The sequence below is a fragment of the Dermacentor silvarum genome, chromosome 1, assembly GCF_013339745.2.
Source record: "Dermacentor silvarum isolate Dsil-2018 chromosome 1, BIME_Dsil_1.4, whole genome shotgun sequence".
NCBI classification, from domain to species: domain Eukaryota; kingdom Metazoa; phylum Arthropoda; class Arachnida; order Ixodida; family Ixodidae; genus Dermacentor; species Dermacentor silvarum.
Genome location: NC_051154.1, coordinates 14,574,623 through 14,588,655, shown reverse-complemented (window position 1 = coordinate 14,588,655; position 14,033 = coordinate 14,574,623). Strand labels below are relative to the sequence as shown.

General features: G+C 46.0%; 1 protein-coding gene across 1 annotated transcript in view; it reads left to right on the top strand.

The window, feature by feature from the left end:
- The window catches only part of LOC119457191 (MICOS complex subunit MIC60), a 77,972-nt gene that overhangs the window by 3,187 nt on the left and 60,752 nt on the right, over nucleotides 1–14,033 (top strand). The window contains exon 3 of the mRNA XM_037718947.2: nucleotides 3,438–3,605. Coding sequence (XP_037574875.2) covers nucleotides 3,438–3,605 — 168 coding nt within the window. The remainder of the gene's footprint in view (nucleotides 1–3,437; nucleotides 3,606–14,033) is intronic.

The window sequence follows — 14,033 nt, the reverse complement described above, 5'->3', positions numbered from 1 at the left end:
CATCCCGTTTACTAAAGGGCTTTGGTGCAGAATCCAAAGAATAACTTGCTGGCCCTTTTAGTGATATAGTTGCGGGAGCGATCATACCGCACAACTGGCGACGAGGCAGGGTCTCTCTGGCCCTCAAACTTGGGGGCAAGGCGGGAAACCTGCACGACTACCATCCACTCTGTCACTTGCACTATGTACAGCCTCTTCGCCCAGGTTCTCAAGGACTGGATAAGTGCCTGGGCTGAATCTGAAAGGGCAATTAACTCAGGTATAGAATGGTTTCTGCTGAAACAGATGACTTAAAAACAACCTATTTGTCTTTACACAATGCACAGAGATAGAAGAAAGAATGTCGCACGTTACTCTGCTGTTTTATAGACGTTAAAAAAGCATATTGTGAGCACTTTTGGCACAGGTCATTATTTTCATCTTTATATAATCATCATTGTCCCAGATCTTGCCAAATAAAAGCGTTCAGTCTGCTTCTATCCTTTTAATATGATAACATCCCACACAGTGCCCTGTTCACATGTTAGGCAGAGCTAGGGATGCTGAAAGAGCTATTAGCAACAGTCAAATGCCTCTATGGACAGAAATGATCAGCCTATGCCACTCATCACTGATGTCAGTGGTAGGCCTTCCAATGACTTCAAGGAAACGTTGACAAGGCACCTGGAGACCTTGTAATCACTGATTGGGTGTGACAGCGATCCCCATTTTAGCAAACTAGGGACTGAGGCAGGTCTATGCGAATAACAATGTCACCGCATATTTCACAACAGTAGAGAGCGAACCTGCTCCTCGGATCTCCACAAGGGATTTCTGCTCTTTCCAATTCTTTACCTGCTGTACGTGTCTGACATGGAAAGAGCACTACTTAAATTTGACCTGGGGTTCCAAGGGAAGTATAGCACAAGCAGAATAGATGAGAACTGCTGACTGCCTGGCTTGGCGTTTGCAGACGAGTTGGTCCTCATGGCTGAGCAGGAGGCAAAACTGCAGGCTCTCCTAGACATCTGCAATGCGGAAATGGCAAAGCTAGGGTTACGCTTCAACACCAGAAAAACCAGAGTTTTGCTCATTTGAGGGCAGCGTAGATGGGACTTCAGGCTGGGCAGCTAGAGCCTCACCGTTGATAGTGCCTACAAGTAGTACTTAGGTATAGAACTTTGTTCCGAGGACAACATGTACTAGTGGCATGAAGCCCATGTCCACCAAGCAGCACTCTGAGCACAATACATTCTTCGGGGCCATGCTGTGTGGGTATGTGCTGGTTTATCATGGTCCGTGACCTTTGGAAGGTTGTCCATGTTCCCCCCGCCTGACATTTGCCAATGCCGTCATCTGCATGCCAGCAGAAACTCGAGTTTGCTTGGAATGGCGACAGCGCGAGGTAGGCCGCACGGCACTTGTGTGCCATGAGAGAGGGGTGAATGAGGCAATCCAAGGGTATCCAATCGAAGGAGAGGACATGGCATTGTCTCCCCGTTCCCCTTGTCTTGCATCCCTGTGTGCATTTAATTAAAAGAAGTTTGGTGAATACAACCATGAAAAAGCTTGCCAAATCCTAACCGTAAATTTCTAAAGACAAAACGTGAAACACATATAATGAAAATATAGTAAAACTGGGGGTGCTCAAATTGTGAAATTTTGTGAGTGAATTGAATATGGTTATCCTAGAAAAACGACCTTTAAATATTGAATCGAATACCTAATATTTCCAATTTCTAAAAGTGAAATATCAAGTTTCCAAGGAGCTTGTTTGGCAAGAAAAGGCTTATTAACACTATTTGATACATCTAATGGCGTTATCAACTAGATTTCAGCTCAATGGAGAAGCTTGTAAATGAGTAACAAAAGAAATGTGGTTGTATCTAGTGCATGATGATGATCGTAATGATAAAAGGAGCCAAGTAGTACTACAGTACTGCGGATTGTTTTAAAGGAATTAAAACATGTTGAGACTGGTCAAATGATAATTTGCTTTCCCTATATTGATAACGCAAATTTGTAGGCTGCCTAAGGCGAGACTTACTTATCTAACAACTGGCAACTATTGTGCTTGAGTTATGCCCTCCATATATTTAATCTGGAACTAGTGTATCTGCACAACAGTTGTTCTCCTGCAGCAGAATCATTTGGAAAGTGTCTCCACTTGCATCAGTTTTTGTCCCTGCATACTGCAAGAACTTTAGTTGCTGTCGTAATTTAGTTGTCCCTAAATTCTAAATTTTAACGGAATGAAATGAAAAATTAATTTTGAATGAAAACTGAATGAATATTTGACATTTTCAAGTAGTGAATTGACGAATTGAATAGCAAGGACTTTCAATCCGTATTTGAAATTTCTAATAATTGCACACGGCCTATATAAAACCTAAGTGTGTGTTTGTGTGTGTGTGTTTACAGTCTGTAACCAAATTACTTGGGATGGACTGTAAACTACATATAAATCTTATGCCCAATGTACCTACTTATCTTTTGCCCTCCTTACCTTTTTTGGTGTCTTAACGTGTTTCATAAACAAACCTTGTACTTTACTCCAACCTTTTCCTTAACCTTATCGCCTCGAAAAAGGAACGATACTTAAAGGGCTCCTCACCAGGCCACATAGCAAATTTTGTTATACGCCAGAAGTTGTTACATGCCCTCTAAAGATTGTTCTACCGCAACAGTTTTTCAAATTACTTTGTTAATAGCAGAGTTGAAATAATTGAAGTGGAGCGAACCCATGATTTCAGGAGGCGAGCGTCACTGCCAACATAGACTTTCTCTCCACTTGCCCCTCTAGCCTCCACGCTAAATTTGTACCTATATACGTCGACTCATCGGCTGGGAGCACGGCACCCGCCAGGAGAAGGGCAAACGGTGTTTGGTTTGAAATTTAAGCTCTTTCTGCTGCGCATAGGGATGTAATACTTGGCAGACACGATCGTTAGCGGGCATTGTATGCACTGCGCTTGTCAGCTCAAAATGGCCAGACTTGGGGAGGGGCCTTTTAAGGTAGCCCGGCAAATACCTTAAGGGGCCACTTGTGTGGCACAAGATGTCAACCACTGCCGCAGCTTTTCAGAGCTTGTCGATTTTGTTGCCCTGTGTGGGCGAGTGTTATGTTGAGTCACAGTCTCGGAGCCTCGATGAGTCCGAGCCCTGCGATTCTGTCTGTGACTGAGCTAAGCTTGACCGAGTGCAGCCTGATGTGAATTTCAGTGAACCCTACTAGTTTTGTATGCGGAGAGCTTTTAATAGAGTCAGGCATAACTTAAAAGTATACTTGAGTAGTTCTATTTTTCTGGGCTATAATCTTCTGTGACCCCATTTTGCTGCTTTGATAGCAGGTCATGTTGCATGGCTTGTGATTGGTCTCAGACCTGGGAATTATCACCACTGCAAGAGCATGTGATGTGTAATTAAAAGCTGCAATTTCCTGGTTTTTATCCTTTCAGTGGACCAGCCAAAACCATCGCTGTCACAACTGGTGTGGCTACTGTAGGCATAGGTGGGGCTCTTGCCTATGCAAAATTTGACTCAGACTTCAGACACAAACTAGAAAGCAGCCTTCCGTATGGAGACTCCCTTATCGGCACTATTCTAGGACCGGCTGAAGCACCTGTGTAAGTACTATGGACGGCGCAAGTCGCTGCATTTATTGCATTTATGCTGCATGTTATTTTTTCTTTTTTTTTTTTGCTCTGTTATTATGTAACGACAGCCAAATCCACAACAATCACTTGGACTTTATTATCTGGAAACAAATGTAAGTTCCATCTGAGTTGCATTTGTAGAGGCGTATAGCATATTTTTTCACGTATAACCTGCACCAGATATAGTAATGTCAGAGTGCGGGTTAAATGTGAATTTCGCCTGAAGGTGTGGCTTCACGGCAGCATGTTGTGTGCAGCTGTGAAGCCGCAGCTCAAGGCAAGCTTCTCCGCCATTCTAAGTTTAGTTATTTCCAAGGGAACCCCACCCTCTCCCCACCTCTGCGTGCGTTGATAGTGATAGTGCACGTGGCGCCAGCAAACTAATTCGTATCATGACGAGCTCAATGCTCAATGGTGGTCCTTTACCGCATAGCAAAAGCTGAAGATTATCAGCATCGCCAAAGAGGGGGGGGTGGGTGGGGGAACTGAGTCGCTGGCCGAAGATACGACGAACGAGTCGTGCATCCGCTAATGGAGACTGTTTTTGCTAAGATGTGAGCATTGCTGTATGGCAGTTATTTCCGCAGGTTGTACGCGTGGATTCGTTTTTTCTTTTCAGGCTGTTATAATTGGGGGTGCGGGTTATACACATTATACGTGGAAAAAGTGTTCAGCTGGGTTTGCTGCCACAGAAGTCTCTTGTAATAAATCTTTGAGCTCAAATAACTGTTCTTTATGGATGTAATGATGACATTCATTGCCTACACGTGACTAAGCATTTTCACAACTATTAGTGACTCCTTTTTTTAACCCTACGAGGATCACATTTCTGTTCCACAAAATGCGTCCTGCAAGATCACATTTTCTATTGCAAATTTAAATTCTTCTTAGTGACTTAATTCAAGAAAAAACAAGCAAATAATTTGTTGGGTGACAATACAGCAACACATTTGTTTTAATGTGGGCAGTCTTATACAGGGTTTATTGTTGAACACTCGGATAAACTGCCGTATTTTTTTTTTTTAACAAATGTGATAATATTCACACAACTAGCCCATATTTTCGTATGTTCCATTCAGAGTTCTGCCCAGAAAATTTTTAGAGGTGGACATTTGAGGACGGGGGGCACAGGCACACACTTAATAATGACAGCACAACAGACGTTCGAGCACAATCACACAGCGTAACAATGCAAGAGACTTTATTTCTGCAAATGCAGCTTACGGGGGTGCTATTCTTGATACTTGTTGAAATCCGCCATATTGTTCAAAACTCAAGGTCGCCTTGTCTGATTGGTTGAGAGCACCGGTGGAAAAACAAAAACAAAAAAACATCGGGAGGGGACTTTCTCTTCCTTATTATTATTGTGATAGCAATTATATGGACACTCCAGGCGCATTTCTGCCGGCATCATCGTCGTGAGGTGCGCTATAAAGTCCACGGATGATAAAATCGTCGGTGCGCGCCGTATGCTCTATGTGTGAGTGAAAGCAGGCGAGGGTGAACCAGCGATCGTGGTTCTATCTCGCGCACGCAAGGACGGAAATGGGAAGGAAGCACGTCGTCGTCCACTCGAGCACAACACTCCGGAGGGGGGGGGGTTTACTTCGCGCCCGCAGGGCCACAAGGCTCTGGGGGGGAATGGGGGAGGCTGCGTACTGCGCTGCGCGCTCCTGGCCAGGCGTAGTATGCTGCGCTCCCGCAGTGGGGCAGAGTCCTTCCTCCCTGCGCTGCGTTTTCGCGGCTTAGTTCGCGTTGATGTGAGCGGCAGGGCGGAGGTTAATTCGCTCGCTGCTGCTGCCACGCTTACTTACTACAGTGTTATGGCAGCGAGTTTCCGCGGTCATCGAGTGAGATGCGTTCATGTTTGCTTGTGTGCGCGTGACACCATGCTTGTTAATTTAGTTAGTATGCCTATGTTTACAAGTTTATACGGCCGATAAAACAACTATCCTTCCTTTGTATAACTGTCTGCTAATTTTCTATCGCAATCAAAGCTTTTGGGCAAAACTGCATCTTTTTTTCTCTCTTTCTTTAAAAATTCTATTGTGGAGGCAGTGACGCATCGGATTTTGGCCTTCTTTCTGCGCGCGCCTCTTCTTTCTTTCACGCTTCTTTCCCCGGCTGTACCAGCTATGCGCGCAGAGAAATGTGGCTTCCGTGCTCTCGGGGATGCCACACGGTCGCACTTTTCGAGGTCTAGTACCGCGATCGTCCGTGTTTACCGTCAGCTTCCCGGCCTTTTGTTCTGGCTTGGGAGCGTGTGCGGCTGCTTCCCGCTGGCGTCCATGCTTGCCCGTAACAGCGCGCTTGTGGAAGCCGGCCCCTTGCGCTCGTAGCTTCCACTGCATAGGTACAGAAAGTTGTCCCCGAGTACAGCAAACATGAAGCCCAAGAGGTGGGCGGGTGGTCATGGAGGTGGGCAATTGGCTGGAGTGGTGGGCGGCAAAACCACTGCCGCTCACCGTGGGGAGAACCCTGGTTCCATCATTTTGCATATTTATCACATGTTGTGCTGTGAGTGCCATCCCAACAAAAACAGCGGTGCGACGACTGCCGATCTACATCCGAACCAGTGATGAAGGACCAGAAGAATGGAAAATGATGAAGTTCGTTTGAGAATATGGCCCCAGGGATGCGCAACCATAGGGAAAGCAAGGCATGCCATGTGAGCACCCGCAAGCAAGCTCAGAGTGCGCCTGTTAGAAAGACCAAGTGAGTCCAATACTTGCAGTAGTGAAATGTTACATCACTAGACAAGATTCTATCAGTCCTCACACGCCTTGCAAAAAGAGACACGTGCGGCAGTATTGTGGTTTTGCGAGCTGCTGCTTGTACACGAAATAATAGCAAGCCTGCGGGCGAGCATCTCATGGTAGCGCTTTGATTGATACGAAACTAGATAGAAATTAGTTATCCTGATGCCCTTAACTGGAAACGACACATGCAGGAATGCCGATTATAAAGTGTGTAAGTGCAGGTGGGAGCACTTGGCAGTAAGCTAGACGAAGTGGGAATACTCCCAAACTACCGCGGTGGCACACAGATCACGGGAGCGAATCCCGGCCGCGGCGGCCACATTTCGATGGAGACGAAATGCAAAAACGCCCATGTGCTTGCGTTGTAGTGCACGTTAAAGGGGTTGAGACGTCAAATTTGTGGCCTGCGCGTTCTTTGTTTCAAACGTTTCTTATTGCTCCAGGAAGCATGATACACGCTCAGAGATTCCCATAATCTCGGTAAATATTTGATATCGCATTATTTATGTGATTTTCGGTTTCGGTTTCTTGGTGCCGAGTTGGACAGTGACGTCACTTTCTAGGAAGCATGGTCACGTCTGCCCTTAAAGTTCTGACGCACGCACTGCTGCATCGTCTGCTCTCGCACACACGTTCTGTATCAGCGCAGGCAAACAAAACTACGCCGACAGTTGTCATGGCTTGTTGCGGCAGCTTCGATTCTGACTCTACGTCTGCGTCCGATACGGCTCACTGCACTCTAGACTCGAGGCTCTCTAGGCTTGCCCGGTGCTGTGGGTCACCGCTCATTGTACATCACTCTAATGTGGTATGACGAAATAAGAATGGGAACCGAGGGGCTCGATTTTATTAGTCATAACCACATAAAGCCAACAGACAATGAAGCCAAGGAAAGCATCGGGGAAATTAAGTGTAGTTGAAATTGGAATGTAGAAAATAATGAAGAAAAGCCCACATAAATACCCAAGTTAGTGGACGAATTGATGGCCGTCGCTGTAGCACAATTGGTAGTGCAACGCACGCGAATGCGGAGGTTGCGGGTTTGGCTCCCGCCGGCGACAAGTTATCTTTTCGTCCACTTTCATTTCCCTTTTCTTCATTATTTTCTACATTCCAATTTCAACTACACTTAATTTCCCCGATGCTTTCCTTGGCTTCGTTGTCTGTTGGCTTTATGTGGTTATGACTAATAAAATCGAGCCCCTCGGTTCCCATTCTTATTTCGTATTCATTACGAGGGTCTCGAATCTGGCAGCCTTGATGTCATTAGGTAGCATGCGAGGGTTTATTAGCCACGTGCCTACTCTCCCAAGATCACGTGTATTGTGACGCCATCGGGCTAAAAAGGATGTTCCACATCCGCCCACCATGGTTCTGAGTGGCGCTGGCTAACACTCCTAGGGCTAGATCTAGTAAACCATAAATACCCAAGTTAGTGGATGAATTGATGGCTGTCGCTGTAGGACAATTGGTAGTGCAACGCACATGTAATGCGGAGGTTGCGGGTTCGGCTCCTGCCGGCGACAAGTTATCTTTTCGTCCACTTTTATTTCCCTTTTCTTCATTATTTTCTACATTCTAATTTCAACTACACTTAATTTCCCCGATGCTTTCCTTGGCTTCGTTGTCTGTTGGCTTTATGTGGTTATGATTAACAAAATCGAGCCCCTCGGTTCCCATTCTTCTTTCGTATTTCATTACGAGGGTCTCGAGTCTGGCAGCCTTGATGTCATTAGGTAGCATGCAAGGGTTTATGAGCCACGTGCCTGCTCTCCCAAGATCATGTCTATCGTGACGCCATCGGGCCAAAAATGATGTTCCACATCCGCCCACCATGGTTCTGAGTGGCGCTGGCTAACACTTCTAGGGCTAGATCTAGTAAACATAAATACCCAAGTTAGTGGACGAATTGATGGCCGTCGCCGTAGCACAATTGGTAGTGCGGAGGTTGCGGGTTCGGCTCTCGCCGGCGACAAGTTATCTTTTCGTCCACTTTCATTTCCCTTTTCTTCATTATTTTCTACATTCCAATTTCAACTACACTTAATTTCCCCGATGCTTTCCTTGGCTTCGTTGTCTGTTGGTTTATGTGGTTATGATCCTCAAAGGATTAATGCATTACTTCACTAGTTTTTATTGTCTTGTGAAAAAAACATGACAAGCCTTTGTTAAGGCCAAACAAACCTTAACATTTTAATCAAACGATTTTATGAGCAGAAACCGTTTAGAGGTGCGCATGAGCCCGGCCCGCCGGCCCGACTCGGGCAGCTCGGCGTAGTCTACATGCGCTACAACGGATCCGCATACAACAGACTTTCGGATATAACAGACTTTATTTCAACCTTAGTTTTTTCTACCTGTTTTAGTAATTCAACGAAGTTCGCTTTTAACGGACTGCGCTACAACGGACTATCGGCTACAGCGGATGAATTTTTTTCAAAATCGGGCGTACAAAGCATATGTTTGCCTTATCGACACGGGCTGACAACAAACTTGCGAGGGTCAGCCAACAATTGTGGCTCAATCTCGCGCGCGAGGGAGGAAGGCGTGGTGTAAGCGCGCCGTCTCTTTTGAGCTCGAGGCACGGGGGAGGGGGCATTCACCTCCGGCGGCTGCTGTCGCGCCACATGGGCGCTTATGAGGGTGTGTTGTATTTAGTCGGGCTTGGGCCAGGTTCGGACTGACGGGCATATTTCATCGGGAGGGCTGGGCTGGCATTGGAGCTTTAGTTCGGCCCGAAATTCTTGCTGGAGCTCCACTTCCCAAAAAAAGATTACTCAAAGGCTGTACAAAGGCCTGTACTGTTCTTCTGCTAGTGCGCAGTGATTGCTCACAGAGTTAGCGAACTCTGTGAGCAACTCTGTGAGGTAGCGCAAATGGAGCCACATTCATGCAGGTGAACCGAGCGAGAAGGGGAGCTCAGCTTGCTGCATCTTCTGCCTTCGCTTATGGACTGTTCTGACACTGCTGGCTGGCTCTTAATTGGTTTGCCCTTTGCCAAGCACTTGTCCAACACGCCTTGCGTAGCACTGAACGAGTTTCAAAACAGGAAAGGATGCGCCGTAATAGTCCCCACATGATTGAGGTTAAGTTCCCTGCGAAGCGCTGCACATGTCACGGCGGTCTTGACTGTTGTCATTGCCCTGTGGCGTCGCGGGAACTGGACAAAGGCTGCAAAGGCATGCATTGCCAGTGGTCCTCTCGAACTAATAGCCAGATTAAGGCCGCATTGCTTACGAAGGCTGTCGCATATGGTAGCGAGTCGCCAATGAGGCAGGCAGTTACGTGGCATGTTTTAGAGTGTCGTTTGCTTCTTAGCGCACAAGCTCGGGTAACGTGCAAATTCTAGAATTGGAAAGGAAATGATACTTTGACTTGTTTGTATTTGTGTATGTTGTTGCTTTTTTTATCTTGTTTTCTTTGATGTGAAGCTACCATGTAAAGAGTGACCAAAGGAAAGAACAACCAGGAGAACTGAATGGAGAGGACCAGTAGGGATAGCAGAAACAAAACTCGTTCGCTTTTTTCTTGGTGATGGTTCACGTTAGCGCAGCACGTTTGTAAAGGCCCTTGGCCCTACGAATTATATTGCTGAGCAGAGGGGAAGTGCGATTTTTTACAGCGAAGCTGTATATGGCTAGGTTCTAGTGGATTGCGTCCTTGAACAAAACAACGCGTAGAACGAGAAAAAAGTGGACCGATCCTGGTGATAGTGCAGAAAGGGTCCAAGCGCAATGGCACATACCGCTGTGTTGAGCGCCGGCGCGCTCAACAGCGCGAATGGATGTGAAAGCGACGAGAAGCCGAACGCGCAGTGACCTAACGTGCTGCGGGGCCAATGGTGCAAGGTGGTGTGAATCTAGTCGCCTAAACTCGCTTTCACTCGCACATACAACATACAGCGTGCTGCGACGCAACAAAGTTATGTGTTGGGTCTTTTCAACCATTTAACATAATCACGAAATTAAAAAATTTTTAAATGTATGGTATCTAGGACGGCGACGGGCAGCACTCGGGACTTGAGAGCCAAACTGGAAGAGGTTCGCTATAAACTGGTGCGAAAATCCAATGCCAGAAGTGCTGTGTGGGACAAGTTTGATCTCGTAATGGACAGCGTAACACTGCCATCTGTCAGATACGTGCGATGGATAGCTTGCAAAACCTTTCTTGCCTACGCTTCACCAAAAAGTGGCACTTCACACCTGCAGAGGCACCCCATGTAAAGCAGTGGAATGTCTAGAAAAAAGAGTTTTTAAAACGCACACGTGCACTTGTTCCAGCAACTGTGAAAGGAAATATGTCACATTGCACAGCACGCTTTTGAGCTCAGGATTTACACCCTTACGACGTTGTCAGTGGCAATGGTTTTGTGAAGCTAGCCAAAGAACATTGGTGTGCGTCATGGAGCTTTATATGCAGGAAGCATCCTTCCTCATCGTACGACAGTTGCGAGAGAAGCTGGAGAACTTGCCACACATGACAGGTGCTAGCTCCAGGTGGCGCCACCGTCGCTTTCTCCCAAATGAGCGTCCCTGCGGGCCGTCCGGACGTTTGTCGCGTCGGAGACCATACTGCAGCTACATGGAGCTTTTACAGGCAGATACTCGGTGGCGGCAACACTGGTGTTATTCCCCACCGGTCTTTTGTAAATAAAATGGAAAAACAGCGGCGGAAAGAATGCAAACGACGCAACAACGGCGGTGCATTGAGCAGACGACAGCTACTCAGCTCGTGAACTCGCCTCAGCCAATGAGTGCCGCCAAAACTGCCGGAGCCAACGTTTATTGGCCAGAGATTCAGAATAAAGTGACGGCAGTGCTATCACAATTTCCGCGTTTTTTGCTTCACCCTCGGCGCATGCCAAGGTGTCTGCTGGACCCACTCCCCCAATCTAGTACACTCTACTCATGCCTGAAATTTTGGCAGCCATAAACGAGAGCCGATGCGCTATCACGACAGAAGTATAGACAGATAATTATCGAAAAATTTCTTGCACGACTGCATTTGATTACATCGCCGACGAATAGAAGCTTCACTCGTGTATGCTCATCACATGTGATTTCCCAAACGAGGAGAAAAGTTGCGAGAACATCCGGAAAGAGCTGTTGCGATGCTTTGCCAAACTTGGCATTTGCAGTGACACCTTGACCAAGGCGATATTTGTCACCGACCAGGGTGCGAACATTATTTGCGCTTTGCAGCCCTATGACCCATAGAACTGTTGCGCCCATTTGCTGAACACAGTGCTTCGCAACATTTTTCCCGAGGAATTCATTGCAGAAGAGGCCACTTGGATCCATGAGAACTTGCAGAATGTGAAATGTCTTGTAAAATTCCTCAATCCAGTGAACTCGGCAGTAGAGGGCACAGCCTCTACCCAGCACCTATGCAAGTTTACAAGCAGGCCACCCTCAACCATACATCCTGCAAGTTTCCAGCAATGGACAGTGCCGCGAGAGGAACCATAATATGGAAGGAAAATCTTACTCTCTCCTATAGTACCGCTGGGAGATGTTTGCTTAGCTTTAACCCTTAAAGGGAAACTGAAGAGGTTTTAGAATGGGAAGATTTATGGGGGTTTGGAAGGCTAACACAGTATAAATAAACTCCTGCAGTTATTTTCTGGATTATGCACGTAGCAGCGCCGCAATCGCAGTTTAAATTTTCATCGAAGCTCCGTCCCCTTCGCGCGCCGAGCATAGCGGCGAAAGACCGGGCGCATGGATGAAGTCAATACAGGGGTTATGTGAGCGTTCTACTCGAATCACGCTCCTCGTCGATACCTAAGATGACGTCACGATCCTATTCGCCATCAGAGCCAGTTAAACGACCCGTGGCAGCTCCCGCAGACGCTGCGGCTTGTTTTTGCAAAATAAAGCAGCTAGCGGTGACTTCTGGCCTGTTAAAATATGATTTTCGTATTCAGGGTGTGAAAAACTCACTTTTTTTGAAAAGTGCTTCAGCTGCCCTTTAAGTGTTCTGGAGGCGCTCTGCTTGTCAGCGCAATCCTGGTATTTTTCCTTTGGACGAGTTAAGCTCGTCAACGGTAATAACTTGTTTTCTAAATGATCTGGACGAACTCAGTACATCCACTAAGTTTTTTTTCTGTTACATAAATGACCGCAATGCCAGCGTCTGAAATCCAGGTATTTCGTTTTTTTTTTTTTTTTTTTTTTTCCGTTTTACTACATACATAGATGTCAGCACTTCTTCAGTGTCTCAGTCTACACTGATTCAGCCTTCGTGTTCTACAATATACATGGTAGCCATTTTGTTAGCGCTGGAGGGGTGCGTTTATTGTGGTATTTGTTTTCTACTACATAGATGGCAGCACTTTGTCAGTGCTCGAAGACTGCATTGTTGGAATTGCACATTTCTCCCGCCTTTTGGCAGATTTAGAACAATGGCATCTGCTACTGAAAGCACAATTGGGAGTTGCGTGTCAAAAGAAAGCCGCTGCTCCACTCTTTCTTCGGTGAAGAACTTTGCTTTGCAGAACAGTTGATTTTGAAGCGGTTAAATAAAGCATTTGTCCTTGTTTCTAACTACTGTTTGTGGCAATCACAAATACAATATGGAGACGTAAAATTAGGTTTTCATGCTTAAAACATAACACAAATTGGTTGAAAAAGCTATAGAAGGGCTTTCGATGGAATGAAGTTTGAAAATAAGCCTTAAAAAAAGATGCAAAATAAGGCCACTTTTGGTCAGAATAATAAAACGCAGAAGGGGTTAACTTGCCCTTGTTTTGTTACCCTTCTCACTCCTCTTCCTTCCCGGATGTTTACCACATACCAAGAAGGGAGGTCGTACCCTGTTTTTACAAATATAAATACTCTACCGTTTATTGCAACGACCCGGAATAGTAGACAAAGAAAGCTTCAGTTTAAAAATAATGTTGTGAAAGCACGCCTCGGAAGTAATATGTAATTTCTATCGCACCAACTTCATTTAACATACCAGTGTGATCAAAAGCGACTGCCCAGCTGGGAAGTGTTTCTTAACAAAGAAGTATTTGATGGTCACCAGTTTTAAGCGTTCACGAATGTATTACTGACATGCCTGACTCCCAAAGCGAAGTGTTGAAAACCATGCTAATGGTGCTGTTACTTCCAAAACCATGAGGACCTTGTGCGCATTTACAAATGAGATGTAGCATAGTCGAGCCACAAGTGCAGGCTGAAAACTCGTATTATTAATTATGGATTAGCATTATCATAGTATAATATAATTTTTATACAGATTGCACTTCCAACAACGGGAATTGGATAAACTTACTGGTACTCAAGTTAAACAAACTGTTGCATGGGCACTTGCAACTTCTTTTGAGCCGATCGGCAGTCAAACCCTATTGTAGTTAAGTGTTACACGGCAGGTTCAGCTGACAAGATGGCGGCAACTGTACGTGCGGCGAGTGCGCTATCATCGGAAATAATGTGTGCTCCAGTGCCGAACAAGTGCTTTGTGTGGTTTCAACCGATGTCCAAAATACTGATCGGAATCTGGGAAGACTATTTAGTACAACTACGCTCGGTCAAGCACAGTGCCCATGTGTGCACCTGCGTGACCAAACTTTTCAGTCATGATCACACACCAAGCGACTTTGAGACATCGCCGGCACCTGTATCTGCTGTGCAGA